At 40.1% G+C, this 16629-nt stretch overlaps 1 protein-coding gene across 2 annotated transcripts in view; it reads left to right on the plus strand.

The window, feature by feature from the left end:
- abl1 (c-abl oncogene 1, non-receptor tyrosine kinase) overlaps window positions 1-16629 on the plus strand; it is a 169061-nt gene that overhangs the window by 101548 nt on the left and 50884 nt on the right. For both annotated transcript variants that reach the window (XM_059994105.1, XM_059994106.1), the window contains exons 2-3: window positions 4730-4894; window positions 6135-6430. In XM_059994105.1, the coding sequence (XP_059850088.1) occupies window positions 4730-4894; window positions 6135-6430 (461 nt within the window). The remainder of the gene's footprint in view (window positions 1-4729; window positions 4895-6134; window positions 6431-16629) is intronic.

A 16629-nucleotide genomic window follows, 5' to 3' on the forward strand; every position in this document is an offset into this window, starting at 1 on the left:
GATGCTTCAGCGCTCTGCAGTCTCCGAGAGGATTCCAGAAGACGCAGGGGACTTGAGCGAATCTTGTAGTGAGAAGCCTGCAGGATGGCGCACGAGATGATGCTTGACGCCATTTTGCCAATTAAAGCGATGAGGAAGATTGAAAGATCAAGGCGAGTGCGGAAGTTTGGGGATCATTTGAGTGTTCCAGCACTCGGCAGTCTATGAGAGAATTCTGGAAGGCAGCATGCGCGAACTTTGTAACAGGCAAGCTGATGCTTGGCTCCATTTCAGCGTTTAAAGCTCCCATTGTTCACCGATTAAGATGATGAGGGGCTGTTGAAGCATCAGAGCAAATGCATTGGGTGATTGCCAGCTGCCTGTCTTTTGATCAGTTGTTCTGTACCAGAGGAGAGGGCCTGCTGCTGTGCCCAGGCCCGGAGAGTATTATCCAGGTTTTTTTCTGAGTTTTGGATATGGACTTTGGAGTTTAGACTCTATTTTTCAGTCTCATGCTTTTTATATTTTTTGTTATGCCAGGTCTCTTTTGTGTGGGGAGGGTGATTTGGGGATCGATCTGCCTGATCCATTTTGCTCGGTTTTTGTGTGGGAGAAGGGACTAGGGGTTAATGTGCCTGTACTGTTTTTGTTTGGGTTTTATTTTTGTGGGTAAGTGGGATTTGGAGGTTGATGGTCATGCTGTCTTTCTTTTACTTTCTTGGTTTTATGGCGACCCAGAAAATTGAAGAATTTCAGAGTTGTATATTTTGACAACAAATAACCTTGGAACAAATGGCAGCTTTTTAAATACAGATATTGCTGAAAAATTAAATGGTTCTCCAATATTAACTGAAAAGCATCCTGGTAGGGGCAAGGGGAGGTAATTTTTATTTTGTTGAGCTTAACTTTTGTAATCAATAGTCAAAGAGATGCATTAGCTGTTGGAGTGGAGCAGCAGTTAAGTTTTGTCAAGCATTTTCCAGTTTTGAAGCTCTTCTGTAATGTAACAGATGGGAAGGAAACTTCGGGTGTCAGGTTATGCAAATTGCCATAATAAACCAGTATACCAAGCAAAGACTTCTCTGCAAAATTGAAAGGTGCAGGATTGATCCAATCTCACTCAATTTAGGTGGATAGGCTCCAAAGCTCCTCCGCTCTAATTCCATGCTAAACATGCCTTGACCTCATTCACGCTTTGAATTGCACCCACATGCCCTGACACTGGAGTCTGTTTTTGCTTGCCTCTTCATTGTTTGCAGTGATAATTTACCACAATTTTCCTCAGAAAGTGTTATTAATAAAGTGTTCAGTTGTATTTGTTTATGATCTGCTGGTACATACGCAGTGTACAACCCTGAAATTCGTCTTTCACCATAGTCCCGAAACAAAAAAGAATCATGAAACCAACCATTCAAAATTTATCAAACCCCACCCTACCCCCATGTCCAAAAAAAATTGCACAAATGCCAACAAAAAAACAAGCTAAAACACACTATAAAACACAAAAATTAAAAGGTGTGTTTCAGTATGGTTCAGCTCGGTGTTCATTATCTGCAGACTGCCCCAAATTTTAAAAAGAATCACCAAAATGTAGTGTCAAAGTAGAACGACCAAAACTAGAACACATTGTAAACCTGAACTGGAGTCGAAATCTACAATCTGTTTCAATTAAACCTTGCTTCAGCGTCATTCACCGACACCATTGAGGAAGAGAGAGGTCATTCAAATGCAAGGACCTACCAATGGGAGCAGCAGGTGAAAGTGCCATATGTAGACACCTCCAGCAGTAGTGAGTGAGAGGCTGGTGGACGGTGCTGGTCGCCTTCTGCACCTGCCTTGATTTCAGTCTTCCTCTGCGCTTTAATTGGCGAAATCAGCGAGAAATGGAGTGTTACGAACCCTGTAACTGGGTATCTTACCAGCAAAGATAGGAGTATCCGTTGGAGTCTGGTGATAGTACTTTTAACAGTATTTTATTAGTGTTACGTATTCAGGCAACAATAAATATGAGTTAGGCAAGGGTTCATACAACAAATAACACTTTTATTAAACACTGAAAACAAACCCCCCAAAAGTAAACAAACACTAACGTAACCGGAAACCAGCTGCTGTGCTACAGCTTAAACAGTTCTTAAAGCGATGTTGCACAAACAGTTCTTTTAAGTAGTATTGCCAAAAGTTTGAAATGCTCATGGTCCATTTAAAAGGAGAGACTTTATAAGACAATTTAAATTCTCTTTCACGTCGTTTTGCTTCGATCCCCAACGTCAAACTTCCCACGAAGAATTTACGAAACGAAACAGCTTAAAGGCACTGACCTTTCCTTTCGCACACTGTCCTCAATCTTCTGCTATCCCGCAGAGATTAACACGAGAACAGTCAACAAATTCCTTCCAAATAAGGATTAAATAAGGTTGAACCCGTTTCACCATCGTAAATCGATTCTCCTCGATCTTTAACTCCCGAACTCCGATCTTCACTCTCCACTGATTTCTGAACTAGCAGTATTGTAAAGAAACTGCTGGCAATGACTTTCTAAACTTTAGGCATTAGATAAAACTTCATCTTTCAACTAAACTGCGTCATCACATTAAATCACGCAGTGGCATGAAGTCAACTTGGCAAATCCAGCCACGAACTACCCCTCCTCACAGGGTGGGGTCTTCCTTTTATAACCTGTAAAAAAAAAATAAAAATAAATTTAAAAAAAAACAAACAAACCTGTCACATGATCTCTACTGACGGGAAAATGACATCAGTCCACCATTACAAGACCATTACCTCAAGTCCAGTATAGCTTCAACCCCAGTCACGTGACAAGGGTACCACAGTCATGTGTCACGAGTATGTAACATTAGTAAAACTACACAAAAATAATATCAATGCAAATATACAGATAATATACGTCATCAATACTAAACCTAAAAGTGCGGATATAATAATAATTAATAAGAAATACGCTCTGTCGTTGTCTAGGGGATAATGAATTGTCCGATGGAAATATAAAGTTCAGTTCATGCAGTCTGCAGTAGTTGTTGTTCGCGGTGTTGCAATTGTTAGAGAGAGAGGGAGAGTAGCAGCTATTGTCTTGCCGACTTTCCTTTTACGATCTTGATCTGTCGATGCATTGTTGTGGCCATTCACGTATGACCCCTCCATCCTTTAGCTAGACCGTTCTTCCGTGGCGGACTCGTCACCCAGGCAAGGGTGGACACACACACACAAGCCCCCACTGCTCTCGTAGCATCTCTCCTGGTGTGTCTGAGGGGTGTTCCCCAGACTTTACTTTTATCCCCACTCACGGGGTCTCAGGTGTCAATCAGGTTGGGATGATACAACCCATCAACCAGACCACTCTGGTTGCCCCCTGAGGGGTTTCAATGAATAGAACAGTACTCAATACACAATTCTTTCTCCAAGAGACAATAGCAGTAATCAGTGGTTCCGTTCCGCTTTTGTTAGGAGGAGACATTCCACTTTTGTGTATCCCTGCGTTGTCTCTCTCATTTCCTTGGTATCAGACCTGAAATAGTAGCGATTTTGTGATTCTCAAAAAGGGGGGGTCTTTGCACCCTTCTGCCCATCAGAGTTGCTCCTCATTTGTAACAGGAGTCAATCATTGAGCTCGCACCCCGTCTCCTGGCTACCGTGCCGCACGCTTTGATCATAGCCTTGGAGAACACTCAGACAGCAAAGTGGCAGGTCACTGGATCGGCCCAAACTCAACCCACAAAATGGAGATTACAGGTTCACACAGAGGTAGAACCATGTCTGAAATAAAAAGATGTCAAAGAAAAGAACTGCTTCATGGCCCATTTTGAGGGTGTTCCTTTTGGTAGCATTGTTTGCTGGCACATAAGATAATTGAACAATGAGAGCTGCTATCTTTCACCAGTCTAACTGCAGAAATGTCCAGTAGAAATATTGGAGTTGTGTTGTCGTTGATGATTGTGGCTCAAGGAGTTGCTCAAGGCTGAAACTTCAATTTTTAGGCTCATTCTCAAGCCTCGTGCTGAGGGGTTCCTGCTCCATTGGAGGTACCTTATTTTAGTCAAGAGATTACATGGAAGGCTCTGGCATTTCTCAGTGAAAAACCTATAATGTTTTGCAGAAGACTAGAGCTAAACATAGTGTTCTGACCAATAAATACCCCTTAATATCATTGGGTGACATCATTTTTAATCTCACTGCTTATTAAACTGTATTGACTAGTGACTAGTTTGGGATATCCTGAGACCCAATCAAAGCAGGATATTCTGAGGTAATTAGAATGTAGGTCTAGCATTATTTGTAAATATTCCAAGTAAATCCACATGGGACAAAACAAAAAAACTTGAAGCACAAAAGTACATTCCTTGGGCTTCATGGGTTCAGATACCAAGATCACTGAGATCAAAGATTGCTGTGCACAGGTTTTCAAACTATTAGTTTATCCAGCATCAAAGATGGAATGTTATGGGGGGAATTTCAAGAAGGCAGTGATCGGATTATCTTGCATATTCTTTGAATCCTTGGATTCTTTTACCTTTAAATCATTCTCAAATATCTTGTAGATTCTTATAATTTAATTATCAGTGAATACTTGAAAACCATAGATATTTTACCAGCTGTTGGATGTATTTTGAGGAATGGGACAGAGGTCAGTAATCAAACTGAATTCACAACATCTGACTGGAGTGCAGATTTAACCAGGTTGTTGATTATATTTTACATGAAACATGTTATAATTTTAGCTCTCCTTTCTTTACAGAAGCCCTGCATCGTCCAGAGTTTGAGTCACAGGGTTTGAATGAAGCTGCTCGGTGGAATTCCAAAGAGAACTTGCTTGCTTGCCCCAGTGAAAATGACCCCAACCTTTTTGTTGCACTGTATGATTTTGTTGCCAGTGGTGATAACACTCTCAGCATAACAAAAGGTAAGCAGTAAATCACCAATCCATTCAAACATCAAGCACAATGTAATATACAATACTGGAATATCTTTTTGAAGACTAGTGATCCTATGGTCAACCTGAATGGATAGTACGTGCTAAGCTGTACCATGCCAATGGTTAGCAGAAGTCCTTCCTTATTCTAGGTATTTTCAGAGAACCAACTGAAATAGTAATTTAGTTTGAGGTGGGAGGGCAAGGGTTGGCGAGTAATAATAAAATTAGCCTTGGATTTACACACTAGCTTTGATTTGCCATCTGAAGGTAGTATACCTGAACTTGTTTTATGTCTGTCGACCTTGGTTGCAATAGTTTTTTAAATCACTCCAGCAATGCATTTTTGATGCATCTGTTTTTAATTAAGTTGGTATTAAGTCAAAACCTGTTTTCTACATGGTAATTCCACATCCGGGTTTACGCCCTGGCATTGGTACCATCGCTTCTGCACAGTTCTCCCCCTCTAAATGGTGTTGTTCCTTTCAGAATTGTCCCAAATGTTAGTTAGAGCAAGTTGCAAGTGGATTCAATAAGTTAGAATAACATACCCTGAGCAAAGAATTTCCTTCCAACTAATTTACAGAATACAGCCGAGAATAGAAAGCTATAATACTGACTTGAAATATTAGGCTGTAATTACACAATGCAATACACAATATTGGAAATATTTTTGACCACATTTGCCTTGATGTAAAATGGTTTCAGTATACATCTGTGCAAATAAAAATTATCATATATGGCAAATCCCTTTGAAGCTCTTAGGAAGCCATTTTATCTCTGCTTTAGGTTCCACAGCCAACTGTATTCCAGGCTGATTTTTGTGGATGGCGTTTACATTTGTTCTTTGTTGCCCAGTTCTGGCAAATGGTATGATAGTGACTGAGAAGAGCATGTTCCCATGTTGCACAGTTGGTTAGCAGTAAAGTGAAATCAGTCAGTACCTTGTGACTTCAACATCTGGGGTAGATTGGAAGTTTTGGGAGGGGGGCTGGGATTGTGTGTAAAATATATGCACTTGTGAAGTTAAAAGATCTCTAAAGTTAGATCCATAAATGTAACAAATATTAGCAGTGTAATTTTTGCAAAGTTCAAAGTATATATGTCACCATTTACAATAACTTCGAAACATACAGAATAGGAGTTAGTTTTCTCTTTAGAAACTGGTTTCACTTCGTTCGATTTGTGATGTGCAGAATTATGGATAGAAACCTGGATTCTCTCTTTATAGGTGAAAAACTTCGTGTTCTGGGCTATAACCACAATGGAGAATGGTGTGAGGCTCAGACTAAAAATGGTCAAGGCTGGGTTCCAAGCAACTACATTACACCAGTTAACAGTTTAGAGAAACACTCCTGGTATCATGGGCCAGTCTCACGCAATGCTGCAGAGTATCTCCTCAGCAGTGGCATCAATGGAAGTTTTCTGGTACGGGAGAGTGAAAGCAGCCCCGGACAAAGATCCATATCACTTCGTTATGAAGGAAGGGTATACCACTACAGGATAAACACTGCATCTGATGGAAAGGTACATCTCCCTTTACAAATGCATTGAATCAGTGTGTTAAAGTAACATTGTTTTTATATTAACAATGAAGAATTTCATGAAGAATCAATTTTCATTTTCATGGTCACTGAATTTGTGTAAATTGGATTATATATAACTTTCACATCTATTACCTATTAGTGTTAATCTGCCCCACAAGTCTCCTCCCAAATACTGTCACTCTTTGTTCGCCACTTGACTCTAGCTAAACACCATCTGTAAATTTCCAGCTGACACTACTGTTGGTAAAATCTCAGATGGTGACAAAAAGGTGCAGAGATAGCTAGTGGTTGAGCAGTGTTGTAACAACAATCTCGTACTAGGAATCAACAAGACCAAGGAATTACAAATTTCAGGAAGTGCAAACCATTCTTATTGAGGGGTCAGTGGTGGAAACAGTGAGCAGAGCAAACATACTGGATGCTAACTTTTCAGAGGATCTATCTTGTCCCCAACACATGGATGCAATGGCTCTGTATGTTGAGTTTGAGGTAATTTGGTATGTCACCAAAGACACTTACAAATTTCTACAGATGTATGGTGGGGAGCATTCTGACTGTATGGAGGCTCTAATGCACAGGATCTCAAGAGGCTACAGAGGGTTGTAGACTAGCCAGCTCCATCAAAGGTACAATCTTTCCCACCATCAAGAACATCTTTGAGGTTCTGCTTCAGGAAGGGTGGATCCAGCATCCACGACGTGCTCTCATCTCATTATTGCAATCAGGGGGGAGCTCCAGGAGCCTGTGATGACTCTCACTCATTCAGAAACAGCTTCTTCCTCTCCTCCATCAAATTTCTGAATGGTTCATAAGTCCATATACACAATCTCATTCTTCTACTTTTGCACTATTTATTTATTTTGTAATTTATAGCAATTTTGTCTTCACACTGTACTGCTTCCACAAAACAAATTTCACATCATATAAAACAATGATAATAAACCTGATTCTGGTGAATAAAATTTCAGTTATGTTTGATCATGTTTTTTCAGGTTTCATTTAAATAGATCCATGCACTTTCCTTATCTGGTTTAAGGTTCACACTTCTGAGGTTTCTGTTGGATTCATGAGGATTCATTTTGCATTTATGATCACAAATTTTGCTTCCCCCCCATGTTATCCTAGCTACTCTGCTGCAACAATGATTCTTAATCTGGAAAACCTATTAGCTTGCCTCTCAGTTTTATTATTTCTAAAGACAGTCTCAGTCTTTTCAATGTTTCCTCTGTTAAGCATCATTTTTGTGAAGCTGTTTGCACTGCATCTCTTATCATAGTTGTAGAGACCAGAGTTATTTTCTATTGACATAAAGCAAGGTTTAATAGAAAGTATCAATTTTGATTTTCAGTTTTATCGCTCCAGGCATGAATTTATGAATCTACGGGTTTGAATTTTTGCTGGCTTTATTAATATCTGCCAGCAGTGATTTTGTTTATCTGTGGTATCCTTTGCCTATATATTCCATTTTGACTAGCAATCCATGTCATTTCCTTAATCTGATAGCAAAAGGCACCATCTCACATTTCCAATTACATGCCAATTTAGCGAATTTATTGTATTTTGTCTTTTTATGATACACTGTCTGAATTTCCTTAAGCAAACTAAACAGCTTTCAAAATCTGGGTTCTGATAAAGGGTCACGGTCGGAAACGTCGACTCTTTTCCTTGCGTGCTGTCTGGCATGCTGAGTTCCCCCAGCATTTTGTGTGTGTTGCTTAGATTGCCTGTAACTGCAGATCCTCTCATTTCTCTGTTTTCAAAATACCCAGTTTCTATAATGAAATTGAAACTGGCACATTTTTACTTCTATAAGTTGAACATTTCAGAACTTGTCTCGGGTCTGATTTATTACTTCACCTAGTTATGTTTAGTTGGAATTTTCTCCACATATGGCAATAAACATTTGTTCATTAAATATATTCAAGAATGGCTTTTTTTGGGATTTAAAAAAAATAATTGGGGAGAGTGATAAGATGAAGAAAGTTAATTTTGAAGGATAGCCACACTTTAGAAAAGGTGGAGTAGATGGGGAAAGTCTTAAGTATTATACCTCTTCAGGTGACTAATTCAAATCAAGCAATGAAAAGTAACTGGCACACAATTTCTAAAGCAGAAAGTAAAAAAAAACAATTTATTGTCACTTGTCCTTACTGGTCAAGTTGTAGAAATAAACTAATCTTGGGGAATATCTGTTGCTTAAGTTCAAGTCAGTGTCTAGTACATGTTTTCTGATACAACAGTCTAATAAACGTTGAAACTTAAGAGGGCAGCTTAACATCCGAACACCAGCCTTACCTGCATTGCAGTCATAATGCAGGTATCTACCCAGTAAAAATTTGTATGTTACTCATTACTACGATTTTCCAGTTTGCTCTGGGCAAAAGTTCTATCTGAATGCTGCGAGTTTTACAGCATTATGGTACTAGGAAGATTTTTATAACAGTTTAATACATAGCTAAGGAGTTGGTGTAGGGGGGAGGGCATAAGATTTTTGGATCATTGGGCTCTCTTCCAGGAAAGATGGGACCTGAGCAGAAAAGACTGGTTTCACCTGAACTGGAGGGGACTAATCACAATAGGGAGATTTGTTAATGCTTCATGGTGGGTTTTAAACTAAAGTTGCAGGGGGTTGGGAACCAGAGTGCCAGAACAGTTAGTGGAGAGGTTGTGGAGGTAGATGTTGGCAAGACCTCAGACAAAGTCAGGAATCAAAAGGTTAAGCATGTGGCAACAAGTGTCCTGAACTGCATATATTTCAATGCAAGAAGTATCGTAGGAAAGACTGGTAGTGATAATACTGAAAATGAGGTAGCTGGATTAAAAACAGGGGCAATATGTATGAGGAAAACCCGTTGATAGAGCAAAATTGCAGTCAACAAGATGAGTTGCAACGTAAGAGGCAGACAAATTCGAGAAGGGTGAATAGAGAGGACTACAGGTGTTACATGTGAATATGCATAGTAGATGGAAAAAGGTGGATGAACTTGTAGCACAGTTGCAGATTGGCAGGTACAACGTAGGCATCACTGAATCATGGCTGAAAGAAGATTAAAGCTGGAAGCTTAATGTCCAAGGATATTAATTGAAAGGATAGGCAGGAAAGCAAAGGGGGTGGTGTTGCTCTGTTGGTTTAAAAAAAAATCAAATTGTTAGAAAGAGATGACATTTGGTTGGAAAATGTTGAATCATTGTGGATAGAGCTAAGGAACTGAAAGTGTAAAAAGATCCTGATGGGATTTGTATACAGACCCCCAGCAGTAGTAAGGATGTGGTCTGTAAATCACAATGGGAGATAGAAAATGCGTGCCCAAAGGACAATGTTACAATAGTCTTGGGGGACTTCAATATGCAGGTAGATTGGGAAAATCAGGTTGGTGCTCGATCCCAAGAGGGGGAGTTTCTAGACTGCCTATGAGATGACTTTTTAGAGCAGCATGTGGTTGAGCCCACTCGGGGTCAGTTAATCTGGATTGGGTGTTGTGTAATGAAACAGAATTGATTAAGACAGTTTAAGGTAAAAGAACCATCGAACCATAGAACATTACAGCACAGAAACAGGCCTTTTGGCCCTTAGCTGTGACGAACCATTTTTCTGCCTAATCGCACTGACCTGCACCTGTACCAGATCCCTCCATACACCTCTCATCCATGTACCTGTCCAAGTTTTTCTTAAATGTTAAAAGTGAGCCTGCATATACAACTTCATCTGGCAGCTCATTCCACACCCGCACCACTCTCTCTGAAGAAGCCCTCCCTAATGTTCCCTTTAAACCCTCAGGGGAAAGTGACCATAATATAAGAAAAGCCGGAGTTAGATGTATCAGTATTACAGTGGAGGAAAGGGAATTAAGAGAGGCATGAGAGGGGAGTTGGCCAGAATTGATTGGAAACGAGCACTGGCAGGAAAGAACGCAGAGCAGCAATGCCTGGATTTTCTGGAAGTAATTTGGAAGGCACAGGACATGTGCATCCCAAAGAGGAATAAGTATTTTAAAAGAAAAATAACACAACCATGGCTAACGAGAGTCAAAGCCAACATAAAAGCCATGGAGAAGACATATAACAGAGCAAAGATTAGTGGGGAGTTAGAGGCTTGGGTAGCTTTCAAGTACCAACAGAAAGCAACTTAAAAAAAAAATTCATTCAGAAGGTAAAGATGGAGTACAAAATTAAGCTATCCCATAACATTAAAGAGGATACCAAAAGTTTCTTCAGATACATAAAGTGTAAAAGAGAGCTGAGAGTGGATATTAGACCTCTGGGAAACAATGCTGGAGAGGTAATATACCATAACTAGAAAGAAGGTTCTTGGGAAACTGAAAGATCTGATGGAAGAAAGGACCAGATGGAGTATAACCCAGAGTTCTGAAAGAAATGGCTGAAGAGATTGTAGAGGCATTAGTAATGAACTTTCAAGAATCACTTGATACCGGAATGGTTCTGGAAGACTGGAAAATAGCGAGTGTCACTCCACTCTTCAAGAAGGGAGAGAGATAGAAGAAAGGAAATGATAGGCCAGTTAGTCTGATCTCAGTGGTTGGAGGATATTGGAGTCAATTATTAGGGATGAGGTCTCAGGGTACTTGAAAGCACATGTTAAAATAGGCCATAGTCAGCATGGTTTCTTCAAGGGAAGATCTTTCCTGACAAATCTATTGGAATCTTTGAAGAAATAACAAGCAGGATAGACAAAGGAGAATCAGTTGATGTGACCTTGGATTTTCAGAAGGACTTCGACAACGTGCCACACAAGGCTGCTGAATATGCTATGGTATTACAGGAAAGATTCTAGAATGGATAGAGCAGTAGCTGATTGGCAGGAGGCAAAGAGTGGGAATAAAGGGAAGCTTTTCAGGTTGACTGGTGGTGACAAGTGGTGTTCCACAGGGGTCTGTGTTAGAACTGATTCTTCTTATGTTATATGTCATTGATTTGGATGATGGAATTGATGGTTTTGTTGCAAAGTTTGCAAACAATATGAAGATAGGTGGAGGGGTGGGTAGTTTTCAGGAAGTGAAGAGGCTACAGAAAGACAGACAGTTTAGGAGAATGGGCAAAGAAATTGCAGATGCAATACAGTGTTGAGAAGTGTACGATCATGCACTTTGGTAGAAGAAATGTAAGGATTGACTATTTTCTAAACTGAGAGAAAATACAAAAAAAGAAAATCATGTGCAAAGGGACTTGGGAGCCCTTGTGCAGAATTCCCTAAAGGTTAATTTGCAGGTTGAGTCTGTGGTAAGGAAGACAAATGCAATGTTAGCATTCATTCCAAGAGGACAGGAATATAAAAACAAGGATGTAATGTTGAAACTTTATAAAGCACTGGTGAGGCATCACTTGGAGTATTGTGAGCTTAGAAAAGATGTGCTGAAATGAGATGATTCAAAAGAGGTTCATAGAAATGATTCCAGGATTGAATGGCATGTCATATGAAGAGTGTTTGATGGCTCTGGGCTTGTATTCACTAGAATTCAGAAGATGGAGGCGTTACTTAATTGAAACTTATCGAATGGTGAAAGGCCTTGCTAGAGTGGATGTGGAAAGGATATTTCCCATGGTGGAGAGTTTTCAACCAGAGGGGACAGCCTCAGAATAGAGAAGTAAAATTTCAGAATGGAGATGAGAAATTTCTTTAGTCAGAGAGTGGTGAACCCGTGGAAATCTTTGCCACAGGCAGCTGTAGAGGCCAGGTCTTTATGTATGTTTTAGGAAGAAGTTGATAGATTCTTGATTGATCAGGGCATGAAGGGATAGTGGGAGAAGACAGGAGATTGGGGCTGGGAGGATAATGTCAGAGCAGACTGGTTGGGCCAAATGGCTTAATTCTGCTCTTTCAGTATTTTAATCAAAAGGGGATCCAATACAGGTTATGCTGCCAGTGCATTTTCTTATACAAATCCTTTTTGTTGACCTCCACAAAGATTACATGAGAGAAAAGTATTGGTATCCTCCAGGCAATTGTCTCGGTTTTCAGCTATAAAATATTTGCAACTTGCTTTCTGAATTTGGTTAAATTTTGATTTTTTTAAATATCAAAATTGCCTTGGATTTATGATTTTAAGACTGCCATTTTAATTGATAAAGGCCAGTTCCAGATTGAGGATTTTGAAGAGATAAGTAAATATTATAAAATGTCTAATTGAAAGCTCCTGTAGAGTCTAATAATTGGAAGAGATATTTTTGTCGTGTTGCTGCTCAGACTATTTGCTGTAAATTTTTTTCTGGTTTAGGAGCAGTTGGGTATGTTTGGCACATGTAGTAATGTGCAACCCCTCACTGCTTTGAATGAACAACTAGCTACCATGTATTTGAGGGAAGAATGCTTCACACAGCATTGGAGGGGAAAATTCACACTTACATCTGTTAGCAGGACCTTCAGCATATCCTTTTGTATTATGACAGGCAAACACTCCCAAATTGAATTTAGTAGCCAGTTCATTTCCCTAAATACTACTGTAGAATTAGTCAGAACCAGTAATGTGCCAGTAAAGTATCCTTAATTATCATTTTCTATGGAAGAGTATGCCCAGCTTTGAATTTCATTTATTTGTTTTGATGCAGAAGTACAAAATGTCAAATTCACAGTACTCAAGATATATTTGTGATAGCCAGTTAGGAGGCATGCAGCTTATCAGGAATTTTTGCCCCTTGGGGCTTCAGTCTATCCTAGGGTTCCCAGACATTTTTGGGTTACTACTGCCCCTTGTCTCCTACATCACAAAACCAGTGACCTGCTCTCCCTTTCTGGCCATTACATAAAGCTATAAAGAATTTTGATTTAATTGCAGTTTTCTTTTAAACTGTGCAACTTCTTTACAGTGACAAATAATTGCAAAGATTATTCAAATCTACTTAAAGCTACAAATAAAATTATTTCTTTAATTACAATAAAAACATTTTTCAACAACAATTTTAGAGTGCATATTTGTAGTCTAACTTTTCACTGCGTCATTCCTTTTTCACCTTTCATTGAGATGCATGGGCCTGGTGCAGTAATGACAGCTTCTCGGGTGGAATCAGGTAGAATGTCACTCTGAAGGTGTCTCAGATCCCTGTGTTCAGTAATTTGCATTCTGTTTCACTGCTTTGAAAGAAGTTGGGCGACTACACTAAAATGGTGCTGCATTAAATACGATGTTGGAAAGACAATAAAGAACATCATTGACCTTTTTCCACAGTGCAGGATAGTGTTTGGGGATTTCTTTCTGCAACCAAAAGTCTTGATATGATTTCTGAGTCTCAGTTTCAGCTCAGTCATTTTGTAGCGATCATTTCTTCCTCCATCCTTCTTGTTAATTCTTCATTACAAGTGTTCAGGAATGGATTTATTACCCAATCTGGAATCTCTCTGAAATGTCTTTATGCAGCCCACCCAGGTGGGCGCAGCATACTTGAAGATCATCATCTGGTATTCTTTCTCTTTCAACTCAGAGGTGCTTGGAAATTGGAGAAAGTCACAATGACTGAGGGTTAAATTGGATAGCTAAGTGGAGACAACTCAATTTGACTTTGATAAGATTCACGGTGTTTCCTTGCAGTTGAAAATTGATATCATTAAACTTTGTGAATAATACTGACAAATAATCAATATCATCCTAATATTCTTTAGTAGATTATTGAATAAAACATTTGAGTCTCAAATGAGTTTTATCACAGTTTCAAAGGGCACTTAAAAGCATCTCAGGCAGTTTCCTTTTGAGAGCCTTCTGACTTAAAGAAAACGTTTAAACTTTTCATTACTCTTAATTGCTCTTGAAACAGTTGAAAATTGAGAGCATGCAACTTGATTTTATTTGCTACATGATAACAGTATTTAATTTGTGCAGCCTGTGCATTACACAGTGACTGGTTAATATGTAAGCTATTTCTTTTTTTATCAAGAAAGTAATAACCCCACAGTGGTGCCCCATCTCTTGCACAAGCAAGAATATGGTAACTAGGATCTCCTCTTTGGAAAAATTGCTTAACAACCCAAAATATTGACTCCACCCTCATATCTATTTCTTGTCCCCTTGCAAATATCAACTCTTCAACCATATTTTCATCTGTTACAAAGTGAACATAACCATGAAGCAAGGTTTCATTGCCTGGCAAAGTTGACTCATCCACTGCAGAGCAAATTCTGTTGTCCTAAGTGTGTTGCACAATGTGCCTTCCACATTCTATTTGTCTTTGAATAGAGTTGTAGCTGAGTGGGATCGCTTTAATTATTTGGACTGGTGATTCATGCAAAACCATACTCAGAATTCTCCTTACTGCTAACAAAATCAGTTCTTCTCCAATTACATGGGGCTTTCCAGATTTAGCAATGAAATGTTCTGTGAAGCATGCAAACTATTACTGTTTTGTAACTGCTGGCAAGCATGTTTTGAAGTGTTTTCTGTTTCTGAAAGTTTTCATGAAGTGACTGAAAAAGTCAAGTTCTTGTTTGCTTTATCAGAGTGTATTCTCTTCAAATATTCAAGGAGCCTGGTTGTTTTCATTGCCTCATTTGTAAACACAACAGACTCATTGTTGCTGGTATAAATCCATATTATACTATTTACACTTCACTTTCATTGGGTCTGCTTCTACCATTTTTCATATGGATTAATGACCCTGTCAGTCACCTATTGTTTAAGTCCAACCTCAAACACTGCGATCAATAAATGGGAAAGTTATGATGTCATAGTTCATGCAAAACCTGACTCTGCCTGAAGGTACATCAGTGGGGCAGCAATATCTTGGTTGGGCAGTGGACTAGAGAAATTTAGCTAGCACTGTAGTACAGTAGTAAATGGCAATAATGTGCAGTCCAATCCTGGAAATAACACAATTTCTTCAGTCCATATCTCATAATATGTCAAACACAGAAGTGTCACATTGTTTTTCAACAACTATAACATGCTTCGAGCAAAGTCAGAACGGTGGGTTAGCAAGAAATGAGGTGATTACATGATCATTGTAATCAGTTACAAGGCCATGAGGATCAAATACTTATAGTTAATTCGCTTCTCCAATGAAGCCTGTAATTCCCTCAGCTGCCACCCTTGCTACTGAGTGCCTCCCCCACCACCCCCTTTATCTTCATCTCCCCTTAGAGACTCCCCCTACCCCTGTAGAAAGCTGATATTGCCCACTTAGGGACCCACTGAACTATTTTAAGAACACAAGTGATCACAATTGTATCATCATTGTTTTCCTGAACCTTCATTAAACTTAATGCCTTGATCTTCTGGTTGAGACACTACTGTTCAATTCAAACTGATATTGGGGGGGGGGGGGTGTTAAACACAACCTTCGCGGCTATCGGCACTTAGCTGCTGTCCCGCCTTGCTCACGTTTTTTCCGCAGAAAAAACTCAATGGGTTCGTCTTTAAATGCAGGTTACTTGGACTCAAGGTACCGAAGCAGTTTTGAAGGCTTCATTGCTGCATTAGACAGCCTCCAGGCTGGAACTCCATCCTCTGCCTGCCCGCCACCAGACTCCCTGGCCAGGTGCGGCTGATCATGGGTGGGGTGAGAGGACAAGGTCAGGGCCGGAGGTCCCCGTGCCAGGGCCACGGTGGTTGCTGTCCGGACAGAGCGACCAACCGAGCGAGGAGAGTGAGAGGCCTGCGCCCACCCCCCCTTGTAGGATCTATCGACTGACAAAAGTTTGTTTCAGCAGATCGCAGCGTGGTAGCTGCTCTGCTACTTAGGAAACCTTGAGCCCGAATTAGGTCGTCTGCGAATATCTTAGCACCGGATTCCCCATGAACATTTGGTGTGCTAAACAGGTTCAGAGGCGGCGTCCATCTGTCCGCACTCTGGCCCAGTAGCATCGGTTCTTACTGCCGGCTGCACGTTTAGGCGACTGATGACCTTGCATGGGTTCAAGTTCAACAGTCGGCATGACAAGGAATGAGGAAAGGTGCAACTGACTCATATCGTTCCCTTGCGGCCCAGTGGTTGGGGACCACTGAAGTACACTGTCTAGTGTGTGTCGGGGGACCTATGCGCATGCGCACTAGGCAGAAAGAACGGAACAAAAACCCCGCAACCCGGTAACAATCTCTCAACAGTATTTGTGTATTTCTTTTTCTTTTTTTTTGGGATCTACTGGGAAAGTCTCAAAGATCGACCAGTCGATCAAGATCAGCGGGTTGGCGACCACTACCATACAATGTAAAACTGCTCGTCATCTACTTTCTTGCT

The sequence above is a fragment of the Hypanus sabinus genome, chromosome 18 (genome assembly GCF_030144855.1).
Source record: "Hypanus sabinus isolate sHypSab1 chromosome 18, sHypSab1.hap1, whole genome shotgun sequence".
In the NCBI taxonomy this organism is placed as follows: domain Eukaryota; kingdom Metazoa; phylum Chordata; class Chondrichthyes; order Myliobatiformes; family Dasyatidae; genus Hypanus; species Hypanus sabinus.